Source organism: Ochlerotatus camptorhynchus, unplaced genomic scaffold (assembly GCF_037179485.1).
Source record: "Ochlerotatus camptorhynchus isolate MF236.1 unplaced genomic scaffold, CSIRO-AGI_Acam_v1.1 ptg000330l, whole genome shotgun sequence".
Taxonomy (NCBI): domain Eukaryota; kingdom Metazoa; phylum Arthropoda; class Insecta; order Diptera; family Culicidae; genus Ochlerotatus; species Ochlerotatus camptorhynchus.
Genome location: NW_027040818.1, coordinates 6,616,807 through 6,638,285, shown reverse-complemented (window position 1 = coordinate 6,638,285; position 21,479 = coordinate 6,616,807). Strand labels below are relative to the sequence as shown.

Below are 21,479 nucleotides of genomic sequence, written 5' to 3'. Positions count from 1 at the left end.
AGGTTTTCACTTTATCAATTAAACAAAACACACCCCCAAAGGGGTGTTCTGTAAACTAGTTGAAAAACGCAAATATTAAATTACAACATCAAATTAAACAAAGATGAATTAATTAAAATGTTAAATCAATGTACTATCATAATCAACAGAAATAAACATAATTTTACTACTACTACTACTGACACTCTCTCGCGTTTTGCATCTCTCCTGCTCTCAATGCCAATTCACGCTCAGCCATCCCATCCAACAGCCAAGACTCAATCGACTCAGAGCAGAGCAGACTCAACTGCTTCAATCAGTCTCCAATCAGCTCTCACTTCAGCTGCATCACTATTTTCCTATCACTGCAATAATTTTACGAGCCATTCAAACATTCCAGCCGCGGATGTTTATCTGTACCAAGTGCAACTAAGTTAACTTTGCTCCATCCACACCACTTCAATATTGTACTACTAGTGCTAAGAGAGCAGGTTCTATCTTCGCTAATTCCCGGCACTTCAAATCTGGAACGACCTCGTTCAGCAGGGCGTAGGCTTTGCCAACGGACAGGTGGCTTTGCGAGGAGAGAAAACAGCCACATACCAATTGATCGCGATAGAGAGGCTCACATGAACGGTAAGTGATAGATAAGTACCTAGTGCAGAAATAATAATCCATTATTATTTGTCGTATCGGGAAGCTGTTTAAAGGTGAGCCACACATCACGTTTCCGACGGTAGGACGTTAGCGTGTCTTCCTTAAAACGTACGTGATTCGATCAAATTCGATTTCTGTTCGTCCAAAGTGGGGTGCTGAACCAGCAGTGCAGCGATTTGGTGGTGATAAAATTGATTGAAGTCATCAGCTATTCTTAAGGCCATGTTCATGATAACCCTGATGGCTATCCTAGGTCGACTCGCCGAATCGAAAGAAAGAGATATGTGAGAACAAACGAGGAGAGGACAAGAAACCGGTTTCCCCATTTTGATTTCAAATACCGAAGAAAGTAAAAACATACCGAATCCATTCTCGTTCTACGAATCCTTCGTGTCGTAAAAATATGACTTATGGTGAATGATTCCCATCAATAACGATCATTAATTAATTTCCTGGAACCGAATTAAGGTTTGGGTGAGAGCGAAGATGTGGGTCGATGGGTTTAGTGAAACAATTGAAACAGTATTTGAGTGTGTTTAATTGAATGAAACCGACTAGATAGAGATCGTCGCGAGCTGTTGGCTGGGTGTAATTATTTTGTCAACTACGAGCTTTTTTTTCGCGTTGTTTTATTTGTTCATGGATCGTCAACGTCGATCATCATCGCTACGTAGGTACCTACCCGAATAAAAATACACGATTAACATAAAAAATACAATCGCTTGCAATGTACGGTAATGTAGTCTCAACAAATGAGATTTAATGTACATGATTCCGATAGGGTGTTTTACGTTTTCGCCAATTTCTTTACCTGTTATAGTCACGTGGCTTGATAAGGTCCATAAGCGCTCAATGTTTCATCCTTATGGAAAAAAAAGCTCTCATGGACCTAATTTACCCCTTGACAATAAAAGGTACATAAATCCCCTGAATAGCCCGGTGGGTGGTGCAGTCCACCCACCGCTATTTCTCGGTTGTGCTCCAACCAATTGACCTGATTTTTTGTTTGTGATTAGTGTCAATCATATTCTAGTGAACTACAAAAAAAAAATCAGCTCAATCGGTTGGAGGACAGCCGAGAAATAGCGGTGGGTGAACTGCACCACCCACCGTACTATTCGGGGGATTCCTGTATAGGTAGCGTACGGCTTCGTCATTTACTCTGCAACAATATTACATGAACATGAATAACTAACTAACTTCAATGTAACTCCACTTAAATATAATACAATGTAAATGCACAATTTCCAATCCTGCAACAATATCTCAAATGCATTGGTGAAAAATGCATCAAACAACAGGATCGAAATGAGGTCGTACCTACTTTGTTTTCTGTAACAAATAGCGAATTCGTTTATTATTCAGTTCCAACCTGGATCGGGTATCAAGATTGGGTCTGCTTGTTTTCTGACAAACGTCAGTTTGCTCGTTTGTTTTTAAAACCTAGCTCAGGTTGAGGTTCACACTGACAAAAAGTTCGGTTTCGCACTGGGTTGGAACTGGTGTTAACCCCGATAATAAACGAATTCGCTAAAAGAAATTCAACGTCAAAAGAATTTTCATTCGGCGTCTTTGCTGTGCATCTGTATTGAGAGGGACATCGACGCGCGTGAAAAGACCTGGTGCGTGTGTAGAATGTGGTTGGAAACCGGTAAAAATGAGCACCTATAGTAGTACCTATAGGAACGTTTTAACCTAGCGAAGAAAAGTGCATTTCATCTTTTCTCGTTAGACGTTTGTCTGTGCTGGGCTGGGTGGGTTCAAGCGTCGGAATGACCGTTAAATGAACAAATAAACAAATAAGCAAGTTCGTGTGTATGCATACATACAACCACATTACGGAGAATTGTGTCACCGCAGGTTCTACTAGCGGCTAGTGCAGTGTGAGTAGTACTATATAGTAGTAGTGCTGGACAAAAAGTTCTGCTGTATAATTGCCTTGAACTTGAAAGATGCTAATTCGTATGTTACATACGAGATCTGCGCCGGGGCTTCATTAGATGAGTAATCTTCCAAGAGATTTTCCACAAACCACGTGCACTACCCTCACCTACGCTGAAATCCATCCATACAATTAAAATTACAAATGACTAAGAAAGAACTGGACTCTGCAAAAAAATTCTAGTTGAGAGCATGTGCATAAGCATTAGGGTGGGTCATCGTTATGTGTATGTGTGTGTATTCAATCTAACCCCGACTGGCCGGCAGTTGTATTATGGAATAAAGTCATCTGCAATTTCTCGTTTGCGGTAATTGCAGGCAGCTTTAGTTCGGGAGTTAGAAGGTGTAAGAATCGTCCTGGTCGTTGACGGCCGGGTGTTTTCTCACCTGTCGAGAGAAGTTCGTGTCCAGGCTATTTGTTGGGGAAGGAATTTCAGTATATTCGCAAGGGGTTCCCTCAGCAAAAGACGACACGAACTGACCACTTTTTTTGACAATATTTTCAACGAGATTAACTATTTTTATTTTATTGAGGAAAACATCTTACAAACTTGGAGACAAGTCAACTAACTTTTTTACTCTGAACACATTTTTCACTCTTTTTTTCACACCCGCTTGCTTCGATGGTTATTTTGTTGCTATGGTTACGCGCAGGGGTGGCCTGACAGTTGGCGGCGCGACGACTGCGATACCCGAGTAGAAAAGTTCGGACTGGCAGTGTTAGCAACATTCTCCGGGCCAGGAACCGAGCTGATTGCCTGGAGCAGCACAACCTTGCTTACAGGTCTTTTGTAGGTCGACTTTGATGTCCGCACTGCAACTGTTCTCACCTTTCCATCCGGTCCTTGGTAGATCTTCTCTACAACTCCTTTCGGCCAGCTTCCTCGGTGTAGCGATTCGTGCACTATCATCACTAGATCACCGACGTGATAATCGTGGTAATTCCTGCTGTCCGGCCACTTGCGGCTTCTGATCAACTCCGGACGGAACGAGGCTGAGACGCGGCAGCACGACAGTTAAGATCTCGTTCATCAAAGTTATGGTCGAACTGGATTGAATTGTTTCGGCCGAGCAGCAACATGTTTGGAGTTATCGGTTCAGGGTCCAGGGGGTCATCCGGAACGTGTGTCAAAGGTCTGTTGTTTACGGTGTTCATTGTCTCGCATAAAGCAGTACGCAGCACCAAGTCCGTAGGGTGCCTATCCCGTAACATTGCACGAAGGGCAGTCTTGACAGAGCGTACTAAACGTTCCCAGCAACCTCCGAAATGAGGAGCACCAGGTGGAATAAACTTCCACTTAACACCTCTGACGCTCAGCGAATCTTCAATCTGCGGCTGATCCAGAGTTCTCACCAGTTTTTTCAGTTCAGCATCTGCACCAGTAAAGTTGGTACCATTGTCGGTCATGAAGCACTGTGGTAAGCCACGGATGGACATGAAGCAGCGGATGGCCATTATGCAGCTGCCCGTGTCTAAAGATGGCACGACTTCAAGGTGTACAGCTCTTGATGTCATACACGTGAACAATACTACCCACCTCTTTTCAAGACGACGACCAACTTTTACAGACAACGGTCCAAAATAATCAATACCCGTACATGTAAACGAACACACGAACGGGGTTGTTCTTTCCGGTGGTAGGTTTCCCATTTGCGGAACGTTCGGTTTTGCTCTAAGCTCACGACACTTGACACAGGACATCGTGTTCTTCTTTACCTGTGAGCGAATCTTCAGGATACGGTGCCGTTCCTTGATATTGTTAACAACGGTCTCCATGCCTTGATGTGCGTTGGCGATATGGTACATACGAATCAGTAGAGTTGAAAACTGGTGGTTGTCAGGAAGAATCACAGGATTGTTCACTTCAAACGACTTTCCATCATCCTGCACACGACCTCGCATACGGATGATTCCGTTTTCCAGAAACGGCGAATATGTTTTCAAACGACTATTGCTTTTCACGAATCCGGTCTGCTTCAGACTGCGCAAATCTTCACAGAAAATTTGCGACTGTACCTTCCTGTACCAGGCACTCTTAGCTTCATCCATGTCGTTCACGAAGATTGTCAAACATCTAGGCTTTTTACACTTTGGCAGTGCTAAAATCTTTCGCATTTTCAGGTAGTACGCAGTAGATCTAATCAAGCGATTGAAATCAGAGAACCTCTCAATATCGGGAAGGTCAACCAACTCAACTTCAACCACGGTACAACACATCGGATCCACGGAAACATCAGCAATCACTTCGGTATGGAAATTTATCAACTCAGACGAGGACATCTCTAGCGGTTCATTGTTCGGCCTATCCCGATACAGAAAGTCAGCACCTTTCAACCATTCCTGCATACAACCAAACTTGGAGGACTTCGTAGCCAAATCAGCTACGTTCAGCTGTGATGGAACCCAATGCCACAGATCAACTCCATGACCATTCTCCTTAATTTTTATGACACGAGAACCAACATACGCCGTGAGCTTCTGACTCGTCTTCAACCAACTCAAGCAGATTTTAGAATCGGTCCAGAAGTACTGCATATTCACTTCTATTTTTAGTTCGTCTTGAACTACCTTCATCATTTGACTTGCAAGAACACACCCTTGAAGTTCAAGTCGTGGTACCGTCGATGATTTCAGTGGAGCAACTCTTGCCTTGGCATACACCAATGCAACGTGTGACTTACCGTTTCGACGATGAACCATGTAAATCACACATGCAAAAGCCTTATCGCTTGCGTCACAGAAAGCATGCAGCTCAGCACCGACAAAGGACGATACCTCCGGGAAGTAACACCTCGCAACACGCTTAGCAGTTTCGCTCAACCACTCCATCCATTTCGGGACCAGGCTATCAGGAATTTCGTCGAACCATCCGGATTGCAACCGCCACAGTTCTTGGAACATAATCTTCAGGTGTATCGTAATCGGACTGAGCAAACACAATGGATCGAAGATGCTCATCATAAACTTCAGCAGCTGCCGTTTGGTAGGCACCGTGCCACCAGTACGGAAGTTCTCATCCAGTTTTGGAAAATCCAGCGGGAACACAAATTCATCTGAAAGAAGATCCCACCTGATACCGAGTACACGAGTGTCACTTCCTTTCTTCTCGACTACCAAAGAAGGGTCAAGCGAATCCAGAAGAGTTTCAGAGTTCGATGCAAATTTCACCAGTTTGAATCCTCCGTGATCGTGTGCCTTCACCACTCGCTGCACCAGTTCAATGGCTTGTTCCTCCGTGTGCGCGCAATCAAAATAGTCATCGACGTAGTGTTGTTCCAGCACAGCTCGTGCAATGCCAGGGTACTTTTCTTCCAGTTCCATTGCATTGAAGTTTTTGATGAATTGTGCCATCGAAGGAGAAGACACAGCGCCAAATATCATCACCATCATAATGTATACGCTGGGAGGGGGGGCTAGAGCGATCCATACCACGGAAAAAGAAACGCTGGGAGTCCTGATCCAATCTACGTATGATGACTTGATGATGAAAAGCAATCTTCTTCTTCCTAGCGCGCATCAGGATCGCAATCAATGCGGGAACGAAATCAGGACCTTTCAGTTGCAGATCGTTCAACGAAAATCCGTGAGATTTGGCCTTGGCGTCCATAACCAATCGGAACTTATCGGCAGTTACCACGCTGAAGTGAGGCAAATACCAGGTGTTCGGTGTTTCAGCAACATTTCAGGCTCCAGTTTTCGAGCATATCCCTTCTCCACGTAGTCCTGGATCTTACTACAGTAGTTATCAGCGAAATCAGGATCGGTATCCATCTTCTTCTCGGTGATCTGAAGTCGACGCAGTGCATGTGGCTTGCTATCCGGAAAAGCGAAGTTATTGTACTTGTAGATCTGTTGTCGCGTGATTGTACGGTTCATTATATCCAGTGCACGTTGATCTTCGTCTGGTATCTTCGGGGACTGACCAGTGATGCCAAAGTCTTCCACCTTGTACATCTGCTTCATCAGATCCGTTAGCTCGGTGTCATCGTCTTCAGAACACATCAGGAAAGCATGATGATCGTTTGATCCAGCAGCGTTCGGTTCAATTACTCCGTGAATCGTCCAACCCAGATGGCACCGAGTCAACTGCAAACCGTTCAGTGAGTATTGCACCGTCTTCAGAGGTACAATCAGACCAGCGTTGTTCGAACCAATCAGCATACAGGGACGAGCATCTTGTATCGCAGCCAGTTTATCCTCAGCAACCCATTTCAGAATGCCTGGTAATTCAAGTCCATTCCGAGGTTACTTTCACTCAGAATAAGCCCCGGATGTATGCATCACCGTTATCAAATGGATATTGGTTTTACATACACACTTCCAGGCTTGAATAGATTCTTTTCAAACCTAGCGTGTATTTAGTTTAATTTTGATATTTAATTTATAAAGAATTAATTGGTCCGGTCTCTCCATGTTCTGCTGGTCTGCCGCCGTTGATTGGTTCCTTTAGAATCCCTTGTACCTTTTCTCTAACGCTTCATATATCATTCCGTGCTTCACCGGCAATTCCCTTCCGTAGATCGTCCTTGGTCGGATCTGACATGATTCCGCCTTTTCCGGATTTTTCTTATTTTCCTAGGGAGATAAATCTGCACCAATTTCCGTTCCTGGTTCGATGTTGACTCCTTCCTCGCTGGTTGGTGTGGTCGGTGTCACATCCACCATCTGTCACTGTCTGCAAAAATATCTAACAGCAATTACCTGTGATACTTCATTCAACGAAAACAAATTTTCTGCAATTTCCATGGTCATCTGGAAGGAGGCTCGCGACTTAAGTCGTTGGTCGTTGGTCCACCGAGCGCTCCGTACATCATTGAATCATTATAGATATTAGTATGAGATGGTGTTATATGCAAAGTGAGAATGATAGAAATACAAAAGGGATTAGTTTTATCGGACTATACTTAAGCAAAGTAAGTATATACAAAGCTATACCAACAATCAATACGAAACTAACGATTTTAAATTGGCTCACCACTTTAGTAGCCTATTGGTCCCAAGCAAACGTACCCTAATTCTAATAAAAGTACCCTATTCTAGTTGAAATTCTATTACTACACTATGTTTGTTTTGATTCGCTATGAAAGTTTGACAGATAACATCAGGGGTGTGTGGATTCATACAGAACATGCAGGGGTGAGTGAAATAGCTTGGGACTGCTTGGGACCGTTGTTCTGGTACTGAGTGAGCCAAAAATAATAATGATTTCCTTCGGGACCCAGTGGTCTTAGAGTTACCTCTATGGCTATACTGCAACTATTTGGTTGCTTGGGTACTCATATGACCGTCAGAATGGTTCATGGGTTGCGAAATGAAGTATTTCTGAAAGGGATGCGTTATATTTCTCAATGTTATCCTAACGTTACCTCAATATTATATCACAGACAAACAGACACAACTCATTTAACATTTCTCACTGCAAAACATCGTCGCTAAAACACTACCGCCATCTGCCGTATACACTGTGATGGCATTTTTCTCATGCACTTTTGATCTAACTGCAATTACTCTCTTATACTCGAAATATGTGCCACGACCAAATTGACACAACAACGCCCTATACGCTCTCTGACCAAAGCGCAGGGGCATTAGGGTGGGTCATCGTTTTCTTTAAAAATGCAAAATTGACCTCATCAAGCAAGAACAACTCTTTTTTCTTTCCATTTGGGGTCCCAAATACCCGTATAAAATTTGGGGACGGACTGATCGTAGTAGGCCGCGCTTGAAGCTGACGTGTTTTTCTTTTGCTGCGTGTTTTTCGTCAGCGAATTAATTAATTAAATTTGCTTTAATTTTATTATTTTGTGCTGAAATTTAGTTTCAAGTTATCATTTAGTGATATATCGTGTTTTGACTGTGTTTGCCTTGAGGGACTAGGTTGACCTTGAATTTAACCTCCAAAATCAACGAGGCAGCTTCAGTTCCATTGTTCGATGTCGGGTTTCATTGCCTCCCGGGACCTTGGTTCTCCGAGTTCGCATGTCACACTTTCGGCGTATAGTTCTATTAAGAGATTCGTCACGGTGGGCGAGTTTGAACCCCGTCCGGTTGGTGAATTGGCCCGGGAACGTGCTGATAATGTGTCCGTCGTGAACCGATAATTTTATCGATCGTTCAACTCGGACTCTGACACAACCGACAACGCCTAATCACGCCATCTGACGATATACATCCGAGACGCACCGTAGAAAGCCTGATGGAAGCCCACAATCGCCCCATCCCAGTCCCGCGAACTGCAGCCAGCGTTCACCACAGTCGTCTCGGTTCTGAGGTTGGTGGTAGAAAGGGGGTCTTCCACCATGCTTGCACCGGCAAGTATTTTTACGATTCGAATTTTTCGTTTCGTGCTGAGTTCCCCCACATCCAGATTATCATAAATACCCCGACGCAAAAGGAGGTGGCGTCGTTGTCTTCCCTTCTCGTGACGAATGGTTCTACTTTCCAACCGGGACGCACCGTAGATAGCTCAGTGGAAGCCCTCGGTTCCTCTATCTCAGTTGCGCTATTTCCTACCAACGTTCAGCACAGCCGTCCCGGCCCTGAGTTTAGATGTGGGTCGGGGGTCTTCCAACTTGCTATACCAGGCAAGTATAAATTCAACATTGATCATTCGCTGCCTGAAGTCGGTTTGATTTTCAGCGCACAGGAATCTCCTAGCGAAGGAAACGCACGTCATGGGAACATGGAATCAACTCCGCATCAGTCGGTTCCATCTTCTTCATCTTGGACCCTGGAACGCACCGTGGACAGTATTTTGGAAGCCTCCAGCCCTTCCGACGCAGTCGCGCCCCCCGTTGACATCGCTCATCGGAGTCGGCCCGGCCCTGCGATCGGAAACGGAGAGGGGGTCTTCCGAATCTCCCAATCAGTACCTGAGTACCTGATGGGCGATGACTAGTTGGATTCAAATCTGCGCCGAACGAACTAACCGTCTCCATTGGTCTCGGTCCTGAGCCAATCGCTTCCAGTCGCCTTGGACGTTCAAGGACCTAATGTCCTCCTCAACTGCACAAAGCTAACGCGTGCGTGGCCTACCCCGATGTCAACGTCCTCTTCCGGGTTCCCTGCTGAATAATGACGTCGCTTGACGCTCTTCCGGCATTCGTGCCACATGCCCAGCCCACTGTAGCCTGCCGTGTTTTATAAGCTTCACAATATCCATGCCGTTATATACTTGGTAAAACTCGTGATTCATGCGACGCCGCCAGATGCCATTTTCCAGTTTACCGCCGAGTATTGTTCGCAGCACTTTACGCTCGAAGACACCGTAAGCTCTCCGATCGACCTCTTTCAATGCCCACGATTCGTGGCCATAAAGGGATACCGGCAGAATCAACGTCTTGTACAGCGCGAATTTCGTTTTCGTACGCAAGCTGCGGGACTTCAGTTGGCTACGCAACCCGTAGAAAGCCCTGTTCGCGGCTGCAATACGCCTTTTCACCTCGCGGGTAACATCATTATCGTACGTCACTAAAGTACCAAGATAAACAAATTCGTCCACAACTTCAAATTTTTCGCCATCTAGCACCACTTCACTACCAACACCACTATTGCTCCCACGCTTTCTACCGGCGACCATGTACTTCGTTTTGGTAGAATTTATCGTGAGACCAATCCTCGCTGTCTCCCTCTTAAAAGGCACGAACGCCTCTTCCACTGCTCTACGGTCGATTCCGATGATGTCGATGTCGTTCCTCTGCAAGCCAGCTCTCCTAATCGCTCCTTCGAGGGCGATGTTGAATAGCAAGTTCGAAAGAGCATCTCCCTGCTTCAACCCATCTAAGGTCACGAACGAGGCCGAAATCTCGTCTGCAACCCGTACACATGATTTCGAACCATCCAGCGTTGCACGAATCAGCCTAATTAGTTTCGTCGGAAAACCGTTTTCTTGCATTATCTGCCATAGCTCGTTTCTCTTTACTGAATCGTACGCTGCCTTGAAATCTATGAACAGATGATGAGTCTGCAAGTTGTATTACCGGAACTTCTCAAGGGTTTTACGCAGGGTAAACATTTGATCCGTCGTTGATCGACCCTCACGAAAACCAGCCTGGTATTCGCCGACGAAGGATTCCTCAAGCGGTCTCAATCTGTTGAACAGAACACGTGATAATATTTTGTACGCTGAATTCAAAAGCGTGATTTCTCTGTAATTGGCGCACTCCAGTCTGTGTCCCTTTTGTAGAGGGGACAAACGAGACCATCCAACCAACTAGCGGGCAATTCTTCCTCCTCCCATATCTTGAGCAGTATACGGTGGATCATCTGGTGCAGCTGCTCACTTCCGTGTTTGAGAAGTTCGGCCGGGAGCTCGTCCTTCCCCGCAGCCTTACTGTTTTTCAGCTCTCGTATCGCCTTTTTCACCTCTTCTAGCGTTGGTGGTTCCACAGCTTGACCATCGTCGTCGATGTATGTTCTGTTTGTAGATGCTCTCTCGTTCTATCCGTTCAGCAACGTCTCGAAGTACTCCTTCCACCTGGCAGCCACCATCGTTTTATCTGTCAGCAGATTACCTTCACGGTCACTGCACATGGCGGGAGACGGCGCTGTCTTACTCCTCACGCCATTGACAGTTGCGTAAAACCTTCGCATATCATTCTGCTCCATACTTTCTTGCGCCTCAGCAATAACCCGCCTTTTTCTGCGATGGGTTCGTTTCTCGGCTGAATGACAGACAGTGCAATTCCATTTCTACTGTATGGAAAAAGCTCTTTGATGAATCAGTTATCCTGAGGTTGGAACTGTGCTCGTCCGCACCTAGCAAACCTCGGATAATAACTCATCAGAACAACTGCCCCGATTCTTTATTCTTCGAAACCTTTTATACATGAATTTGTTACTTAAACTCTACACAATAGTTTTTCTCCAGTATGTACATATAAAGCGAGACAGATAGTTTTTCTCTTGGAAAGTCGGTGTCTGTTTTTTTAACAAGAATTAATGCTCCTCGCGGTATGAACGGCTATGTAGGATGCTTACTCATCAATGTTTACTTTGACCTTTCGCGAAGCACCTAGTTAAGCCAGCGCGCATCGCTGACGACGCGGTAGCAACTGTTTATAAACAACTGACCCTGGAAATGTGCAACATTGTCACTGCTGCTGTTAAGTTGTGTATTTTCTACTACCGTATGGGGGTCTATTACTGGTTAATTTCTTATTCAGATTGATATTGGAATTTGAGGCTTTTGCACCTATCACCTCTCGTGCTGTTGTGCTCACCGCTCCGTGGACAGCTTCCCACAGATTGTTGAGATTCTCGTTCACGTTGATTTCCGCTATCCGCTCATTCAGCTTCTGGTGGTACCATAGAGGTAACTCTAAGACAAGTAGGTCCCGAAGAAACGTGCTCAACTTTTTGGCTCACCTCTGGTACTATCTTCGGTCCCAAGCTTGTCGAATCACCCCTCGAAACATAGGAAAAACCAATAACCCCTTATTTTATCTGTCAAACTTTCATAGCGAATCAAAACAAACATTGCGTAGTACTAGAATTTCGACTAGAATAGGGTACGTTAATCGTTTGCTTGGGACCAATAGGCTACTAAAGTGGTGAGCCAATTTAAAATCGTTAGTTTCGTATTGATTGTTGGTGGTACTCTGCAGCAACACCATCTACTGTCAAACGCTGGATGTTGAAACGCACGAAACGAATCTCCCAATCAGGCGAGTATAATTCAAGATCTGTCTTGGAACATCCCCTGCCTGATGTCGTTGCCAATTCTAGATCGCAATGCAGCCAACAATCAATACGAAACTAACGATTTTAAATTGGCTCACTACTTGACTAGCCTATTGGTCCCAAGCAAACGATTAACGTACCCCCAGAGTTACATTTTTCTCGTGTGTGCAAAAATGTGCTGCCGAGACTCTCAACAAACCGTCTCCCGTCGCAACGAAAACAACATGTGACGAGCGAGAAAGAGACACGCGAGAATAAGATACGAGCGAGAAACAAACGCGACACCCAAAAATCCTGGCGTGCGTGAGGCTCACGCTGATCTCATGTGCCTCATCTCATGTGCTACAATTAATGCTAGAACTGCAGAGCTCGAAGTTCTGGAAGGTGTAAGTAAGCGAAATACAGGCTGTTGAAACTTGGTTGCTTTGACCGACATTTCATTTGCGTTTGCACAATTTCTATTTTAGAGGAAAGGTAGCATATATTTGCAGTGCTTAAATTCTTGAAATCCTCTAATAGCAAAAGCCATTAATTTGCCGGTCAATTAGAATATTCTTTGTTTATTTTTTTCCGGTTCAACACTTAACTGCACTTGCATGACTAACACACACGTTATTTTCAAAATATAGAATGGACAAAAATTCTACAAAAAGTCATTAGTGTCAAACGAAGCATAAGTGTTACAAAAGCGACAGTATGAATAGCCTCATTCAGCCCATACTGTCAATTACGAGCTGCAAGGTGTATGAAGTGTCGTTGTCTTATAACTTTTTCAGGAACGTAGAAGAAGAGTTATTTAAGCAGTTCGATGAAACTCTACGAAGTTCAATGAAGTTCAGTGAGCTTTTACAAAGTTAGCTGAACATTAAAGAAAAATCTGCACTTCAAGAAATTTTCCTGAACTTTTAAAAAGTTCCCTGAAGTACCAAGAAGTTTCTTGAAGAACTACAAAATTCCTTGCAGCTCGGATAGCAGTTCGTACCCTGGTGTAGTGGTTGTAGGTGCATTGTCAGACATCACCAGCAAATCAACAGAGGAAGTGGTAGAAGTGCTGCATGAAGAGGTAGTGATAATGGACGTGCCCTCAGGAGGCCGATAAAGCATGCAAAACGAACATCAGCATCCTCGACAGAAAGGGTTTGTGGATCTGTCGAGATTCGATGCGTTGCAAACAAAAAAAAATAATATAGGAAATCGATTTAGATCTCCATTGGAATATTTGTTTAGTCCTTCGGCTCCACAGAGCTTTCAAAGATATTGAACCTACTAAATAAACATTTTGGAAAACATGGTTTTAGATTCATATACTGACCGTTGAGTGTGACAAATATGTTGGATTCATCCCAAAATTTACAATCCAGTTTTCTTATTTCTCATCATATTTTCAGGTTGACTACTACTTGGGACGAACATACCATGCTTTTTGTCTAAATATATTTGAACAGTTCTCAAATTTAAGTAGATGTTTGAATTAACTAGTGATGTCGGCTACAGCTTGAAAGGCTGAAAATACTGATGGATGAAGTCATACGAATCAATTTCAACAACGAAGTTTTTTTAAACGGCCCTCCGAACTATTGCTCTGTCAGCTGCAAAATACCTATCAATTTGATCCACCAAGATCAATCGGATCCAAATCAGGCTGATCAATATCCCAAAATTTGAACTAATTTTGTGGCGAACTGATTCTGCACTGGCTCTTTGAAGTTTATATGGGAATTACTATAAGAAAAGTGTATTTTTTGTCCTCATCGTTCTAGCCCTGCACCATAATGATTTACGGAAAAGTTGTCCATCAGAGCCCCCCCCCCCCCCTCTTACGTGAAAATTTCCCAGCTACAACTTTGTTGAATGTCAAGAAAATTTGTTCTTAATTAATTTCCAAGTTGATAACGTGCCGGTAGGATTAATCGGCTGTTTTCAGGGCAACACTGCATCTTGCCCTTATGACATAATAGCCTCAATTTTTTGTCTGCTGAACAGTAAATGAACCATGTCAGAAGAACATTATCTTCCTAATCAATCAATAACTAATAATCCTAACGTTCAATTTTTTTATTAATAATTTATTATTATTATTATTATTATTATTATTATTATTATTATTATTATTATTATTATTATAATTATTATTATTATTATTATTATTATTATTATTATTTAATTTTATTCATTGGACTATTGTCTACATGAAACAACCTTAAAGCTAAAACAATTCAAGTGTTTCTAATCCGTGCCAAAAAGCGAGATGAAGATTCCCCAAATTCGAATAATTCTTCGACAGCCGTAAACGTACGCATCATAGTTGTTAGTGGTTCGTTGTAACCGAACGCCGTTCGATGATCAGGTATGATCAGGTGCTGATTTGAAATCGTTTGAACTTGATGGAGCTAAATCAATATTTTGAACCATGAAAATTCCATGCGTTTGGATCGGTAGCAAATAACCCCGCCGGTAATTGGTTCGTAATCGTTTAACACATCGTCCGCTTGAAATACTTCTATAAAACCACAATCTTTCAACTCTCAAAAACTGAATATCAACTGATTGAAATCAATCAGTTGTACCAGCAACACGAGAATGTGACAGGACTACAACAGTTCTCCACCAACCAGCCACTTTTAGCATGCACGCAGGACGTAGGTACGCTGCCGATCTCCCTGGAGCTCGCCGAGCTTAGCTCATGAGACACAGCACATGTGACACGAATGAGGCACGCAGAAACAAAAAAGAAACGCGAAATAATACGTCTCGAAATGTACCAGGCACCTACGATCTTATAGCAAGCGTGTCTCTATCACGCGGGATGGATGCACGTGTACATTAACTCTGCGTACCCCATTCTAGTCGAAATTCTAGTACTACACAATGTTTGTTTTGATTCGCTATGAAAGTTTGACAGATAAAATGAGGGGCTAGTGGAATTTCCTATGTTTCGAGGGGTGAATCGATTAGCTTGGGACCGAAGAGTGTACCAGAGCTGACCCAAAAAGTTGAGCATGTTTCTTCGGGACCTTCTAGTCTTAGAGTTACCTCTATGATGCAGCCCCCGCCAGGCTACTTATCGTTACAGCAACAATCAATACGAAACTAACGATTTTAAATTGTCTCACCACTTTAGTAGCCTATTGGTCCCAAGCAAACGATTAACGTACCCTATTCTAGTTGAAATTCTATTACTACACTATGTTTGTTTTGATTCGCTATGAAAGTTTGACAGATAACATCAGGGGTGTGTGGATTCATGCAGAACATGCAGGGCTGAGTGAAATAGCTTGGGACTGCTTGGGACCGTTGTTCTGGTACTGAGTGAGCCAAAAATAATAATGATTTTCTTCGGGACCCAGTGGTCTTAGAGTTACCTCTATGGTCACAGTCTGCATGTATTACCAGAACGCAGGTGGGATGCATTCCAACATCGATGATTATCACTTAGCGGTTTCGGATCGTTGCTTCGACGTCATCGCTCTCACTGAGACTTGGCTCGATACTCGCACATTGTCAAACCAAGTGTTTGGTTCCGAATACGAGGTTTTTCGATACTATCAGAATCCGCACAACAGCCGCAAATCTTCTGGTGGAGGCTCTGGATTAAAGGCAAAAGTTTTCGAAAACGATTCATGGAATTTTGTGGAACAAGTTTGGATTGCCATTAAGCTCGCTGACCGCACTTTGTTTTTGTGTGTAGTTTACTTTCCTCCGGATCGAACTCACGACTCTACGCTAATTGAATCCCAGTCAGTCTATTCGAGCTATAATGGAGATCGCTACAGCTGCTGACGAGATGATAGTCATTGGCGACTTCAATCTACCGGCAATTTCTTGGCGATCATCTTACGGTGGATTCCTGTATCCGGACCACGGCCGTTCTACATTTCACTCTGGAGCTGTAAGCCTTTTGGATCATTACAGTATCGCCACTCTGAAGCAAATCAACCACGTGGTTAATGAGAACAATCGTGGCTTAGGCCTTTGCTTCGTCACCGCTCAGGATACTGCTCCCTCCTCCTTTAGTTATATAATTCCTGAGGTCATTCCACCTAGAGGTCTCCTATGATTTCCGAAATGCTGACTACGACAGTGTCGCCGCCAAAAGCTACTTTCTTCTCCGGTTAGGGAGAGTCTTTCGCTTCCAGGTCAGACACTGTTTCTCGATTCTAGGAGCTACTTTTTTCTCCGGTTAAGGAGAGAAGTTTTCACTTCCAAGTCAAGAGTTCTTCTAGGAGCTACTTTTTTCTCCGGTTAAGGAGAGAAGTTTTCACTTCTAGGCCGAAAGTTCTTTCGGATTCAAAAAGAGAAGAATCTGGAGTAACCTACGAAACTTAATTTTATTCAACAAAATTGTACAAAGTGATCTTACGGCTACGTGTTGCATTAGCAACTTATAATTATGTAAAACTTTTACATGATTTGTCCAGGGTTTTACATATCCCTTTCAATACCGGACTTTTGACCTAATTTTGCCTATTCTATTAGCTAGGATTTCGATCGCCCTTGAAAGGGCAAATTTGTGTTATTTGGATCTTATATACTATGCCCTCTCAGATCTGGGATTTCTCGGGTTATCTTGTAAGTTTATTTCTTTTTGTAACTCAGATCTGATATGGCTCTACAAATAAGAATGAGACATTTGTAACGTTTAAACATTATAATTATATCCTTCGTTAAGGATAAACAGAGAGGGAAAGCTAAACGTAACCTAGATGCGCAAGCATGCCATGCGTGGGCGTGTTTATCCTACTTGAACGCAGAAACGTTCCTAAGTAAATACTGCAGTTAGATTATGTAAAACGAGCTCTCGCTCCTTTTGCCCTACTTTTCATTTCATATTCTTGGCCTTGGTATCAACGTCAGCTAGGGCTATGCAAACGGGATGCAACTATGTGGTTATCTTATGGTTTTGGTTTTAAATTAATTGCCTCGCGGTAACAGACAGTATCGGGGAACTTCTTTCGAATTTGGACAGGCACAGGATACTCGTCCCTGCCGATGTCAATGCAACTACCCAAACGCTCTCGCATATTTTGGCTTACGTCATTGAGCGGCACGTTCCGAAAAAAGTTCCTAAACAAGGTAATCATCATCCTTGGCAAACAAGTGAACTCCGTATGTTAAAGTCTTCCAAAAGGGCCACGCTAAGAAAATACACCAAGTACCACACCCTACAACTCAAGGACCATTATGCGAGCATCAATCATGCGTATCAACGAACCAGTCGCCAATGTTTTCAGCGTTATCAACGAGATGTTCAACGGGAGCTTCGATATCACCCGAAAACTTTTTGGAATTATGTGAATGAGCAACGAAAGGAGTCTGGCCTTCCATCGACTATGGTACTGAACGGCGAAGAAGCTTCACATCCTCTCAGAACATTTGCCGTCTGTTCTCAACCAAGTTTGCTAGTGTATTCTCGGATGAGAACCTACCTGGGGAGCACGTTTCTCTAGAAGCCAATAATGTTCCAATGTCTGGTCAATATTTGGCAGCTATCAACATCGACCTCGCTATGATAACTAGGGCGGCTTCGCAACTGAAGTCTTCATTTAAGCCTGGACCTGACGGAGTTCCCTCCGTTTTTCTCAAGCAACACATCGATAGCGTGGTGGCTCCTCTCTGCCTTCTGTTCGAAATGTCCCTCTCCAGTGGGGTGTTTCCTTCCTGCTGGAAATCAGCAGAGATGTTTCCAGGGCATAAGAAGGGATGCAAAAGAAACATCGACAACTATCGCGGCATCACATCGTTGTGTGCCATATCTAAACTGTTCGAGTTGGTCGCTATGGAACCATTAGTCTCTCACTTCAAGCAGCACTTGAGTGAAGACCAGCATGGTTTCATGGCAGGACGACCGACTACTTCCAACCTTCTGTGTCTCACGTCGTACATTACGGAGAATATGACATACCATATGCAAACAGATGTCATCTATACTGACCTATCAGCCGCCTTCGACAAGTTGAACCATCCTATAGCGATCGCCAAACCGGATAGGCTCGGTATAAACGGCAGTCACCTACGATGGTTGGCATCCTATCTATCTGATCGTCAGTTGGAAGTTGCAATCGACGACTGCCGATCTCCTTCGTTCCCTGCCACTTCGGGTATTCCGCAAGGTAGCCACCTCGGCCCGTTGATATTCCTAGTGTATTTCAACGACGTCAATTTCGTCCTGGACGGTCCACGACTGCCGTTCGCAGACGACATGAAAATCTATCTCCGAATCCGAGCCATCGCTGACTGCCACCTTCTCCAACTCCAACTCAACGCTTTTGGCTAATTGGTGCCAACTGAACCGCATGGTTGTAAATCCAACAAAATGTTCAGTAATCACGTTCTCACGGAAGAAACATCCAATTACATTCAGTTATATCCTAGAAGGCGTTGACGTACATCGTGTGAATCACATTAAGGATCTGGGAGTCATCTTAGATTGTCAACTCACATACAGCCAGCATATCTCGTACGTGATCGACAAGGCACCCAGAACGCTCGGCTTCATTTTCAGGATAGCTAAAAGTTTCACGGACATCTACTGTTTGAAGTCGCTTTACTGCTCCCTCGTCCGGTCGGTGTTATAATACTGCTGCCCTGTATGGAATCCCAATTACCAAAACAGTGTACTAAGAGTAGAGTCTATTCAACGACGATTCATCTGGTTTGCCCTTCGATGATTGCCTTGGAGGGATACTCATCGCCTTCCAAGCTACGAAAGTCGGTGCTCTCCTGGATCCTTTGTGGACTCGAAGAGATACGACAAGGGCCCTGTTTGTGGCAGACATTCTACAGGGCAGAATCGATTGTCCTTCTATTCTACAACAAATCGACGTTAACGTTCAACCACGAGCCCCCCGTAACAACGCAATGCTGAGGATACCTTTTCATCGTACAAACTAGAGTTCGTATGGTGCTATCAATGGGCTACAAAGGGGTTTTAATCGTGTTGCTTCCTTATTTGATTTTCACTTGGCACGCGAGACGCTGCGTCAGAGATTCCGTGATATATTTTTAAGAATTAGATATTAAGTTGGACTTAACGGCATTTGTAGCTTGTTACTTCTTGACTATATTGTATTTCCTAGTATTGCTATTAGTATTGCATTAGGACTAAACCCAGTCTGTTGATGTAGAACCAAATAAACAAATAAAGTCAAACGTCTTTCGTAGTGATTGGTTGGATTTTGGTGGCCTAGTAACGACCGTTTTTGCCTACTGAATAGAAGATAAATAACAGGCTTGTAGAAAAAAAAAACGCCCTTGAAATGATCTGAAATTCTGGGATTCTCGTAATTAATTTTTAATTATAATCTCATTTCATATCCTCAACAACATTCCAGATCTTCCACGATGACCCGCGAACTAGCTCGGTTCCTCGCGATCGTTCCGATCATCGTCTGCATCCTCGCCGCAGTAGCACAGCTGACCAAAGCCCAAAGCAGTAGATGTTGCGAGGACTACTGCTACAGCCGGGATCCCGACCGGAGCCAGTCGAAGCATTTCGCCACGAAAACAGCTTACGAAGTCATCCACGGATCGTCCTCCAGCCGGGAACACATCGTGCCAAGTTAGTATTGCTATGTTTTAGTAGGGTCAGAAGGTTTTTCGATTGCCCGGCTTTTGGTTTCATTTCTTGCAGATTGTACTCCGTCCAAATTTTGGCTGCTGAGTCGACACGGAACGAGGTTACCGGGTAAAAAGGATATTGAAATTTTTCCGCAGGCCTTGAACAATGTAAGTTGCAGTCTGAAATGTCAAGCAAGCATCCTGCTCATGATTGCGTATATTTCTTTTTCGGTTCTGATCTAGCTTCGCGGCTCGATCATGGACAACTACGAAATTCGGCGCACGGCTCCGGACGTGGGGCGCATGTGCCCGGATGATCTAGAGCTTCTGAGAACATGGCGATGGGATCGGAACGTCACGGTAGATTACGAATCGTTCCTTACCGATCAAGGATGGGTCGATTTGAAGTACCTGGCCAAGCGGGAGAAGGATCGCTTCTACGAGGTTTTCAACGGACCGTACGACAAGCAGCGATATTTGTTCCGTCATACTAAAACGCAACGTACGGAAGCCAGTTTCAAGGCATTCGTTGAAGGTCTGTTCGGTGATGGAGCTTACAATTTCATCAACGCTGAACCGGAACCAACCGACGATAAACTACTGAAGCCGTATGATTTCTGCCCGGCTTATGATGCCAACAAGGACAAGAATAACCACCCGGATTCCGAGTTGAACAAGTTCCTGAGATCAGCACTGTATGCTCAGACCTTGGCGGACATCTCTACGCGCTTGGGATTCCGGTATAACTTGAGTAATGACCAGGTTGAAGTCATGTGGGATGCTTGTCGGTTCGAACAGGCCTGGCATCTGCAGCAGTACAGTCCCTGGTGCAGTGTCTTCACCAAGAACCAGGTGGATGTTTTGGAGTACAAAGAAGACCTCAAGTACTACTACCAGAACAGCTATGGGTATGAGAAGAGTTCGGATCTTGCCTGCTACGCGGTAGCCGACATGATGAAGCACCTGAGTAGTGCCGATAACCAACAGGTCATTGCTTACTTCACGCACGAATCGGAAATCCAGCTCTTCCTGTCTGCGTTGGGTGCCATGAAGGATAGAAATGCTCTCCGGGCAGACAACTACGTTGGTATGCGCAATCGCAACTTCAGATCCAGTGAGCTGACTCCTTTCACTGCGAATGTTGCTGCCGTTCGGTACCAGTGTGCGGATCCAGTGGAACCGGTGAAGGTCATCTTCTTCCTCAACGAGAAAGCGCTGATGTTCGATTGGTGTCGCGTTGGACTGTGCAACTGGTCCGAAGTGGTTCGACAGTACAGGCGATTTACCGAAGGGGACTGTGCCAAGCTGTACTGTGGAGGCAGTGGTGCTTCGGCGCAGTTCGTGCATCCGGTGGTGATGACCGCCGTGATGGCCATTGCCGGAGTTTTTATATCAAAACGATGATTTTGTTCTGTGTATAGTGCTGCTAGAGACTGTCATGAAGGGAGGAGAATATATTAATTTTAGGAAATTTTACCGTTCAACGTATGGCCCATTTTTGATCGAAATCCTTCTAATGGTCTACAAGTCCTCTTGGAATTATTTTGGAAATCATATAAACCTTTGCTGGACGTTCCTTGGATTTATCTAAGTTCGTTCGAGACTTGCACAAGAAGCATTTGTTTTTCGGTCCAGCGTAGAGAGTTTCCCCGTTGCGGAAGTA

At 44.2% G+C, this 21,479-nt stretch overlaps 2 protein-coding genes across 2 annotated transcripts; one reads left to right on the top strand and one right to left on the bottom strand.

The window, feature by feature from the left end:
- Positions 1 to 316: 316 nt before the first annotated feature.
- Mipp1 (Multiple inositol polyphosphate phosphatase 1) lies at positions 317 to 21,279 on the top strand. The gene is made up of 4 exons (XM_065230499.1): positions 317 to 615; positions 19,591 to 19,817; positions 19,890 to 19,984; positions 20,060 to 21,279. Exons 2-4 carry the CDS (start codon positions 19,601 to 19,603, stop codon positions 21,218 to 21,220), a joined length of 1,473 nt encoding a protein of 490 aa, XP_065086571.1. The 5' UTR covers positions 317 to 615; positions 19,591 to 19,600; the 3' UTR covers positions 21,221 to 21,279.
- On the bottom strand, positions 2,914 to 6,739 carry LOC135708586 (uncharacterized). Its single transcript, XM_065230692.1, has 5 exons — positions 6,258 to 6,739; positions 6,047 to 6,216; positions 4,261 to 5,991; positions 3,408 to 3,571; positions 2,914 to 2,964 (listed from the first exon to the last, which is right to left on the bottom strand). The coding sequence occupies exons 1-5, from the start codon at positions 6,737 to 6,739 to the stop codon at positions 2,914 to 2,916; spliced, it is 2,598 nt and encodes an 865-aa protein (XP_065086764.1).
- Positions 21,280 to 21,479: the final 200 nt, after the last annotated feature.

Bases quoted from the DNA above. Each gene is read 5' to 3' on its own strand.
- LOC135708586 (XM_065230692.1), bottom strand. From the start codon at position 6,739: ATGCTGATTGGTTCGAACAACGCTGGTCTGATTGTACCTCTGAAGACG. The intron at 6,217-6,257 runs GTTGCTGAAACA...GCCTCACTTCAG, and splicing joins CGAAAACTGGAGCCTGAAAT to CGTGGTAACTGCCGATAAGT. The intron at 3,572-4,260 runs GTGAGCTTAGAG...GCCGCGTCTCAG, and splicing joins GATGTCCTGTGTCAAGTGTC to CCTCGTTCCGTCCGGAGTTG.
- Mipp1 (XM_065230499.1), top strand. From the start codon at position 19,601: ATGACCCGCGAACTAGCTCGGTTCCTCGCGATCGTTCCGATCATCGTC. The intron at 19,818-19,889 runs GTTAGTATTGCT...CATTTCTTGCAG, and splicing joins CCGGGAACACATCGTGCCAA to ATTGTACTCCGTCCAAATTT. The intron at 19,985-20,059 runs GTAAGTTGCAGT...GTTCTGATCTAG, and splicing joins TTCCGCAGGCCTTGAACAAT to CTTCGCGGCTCGATCATGGA.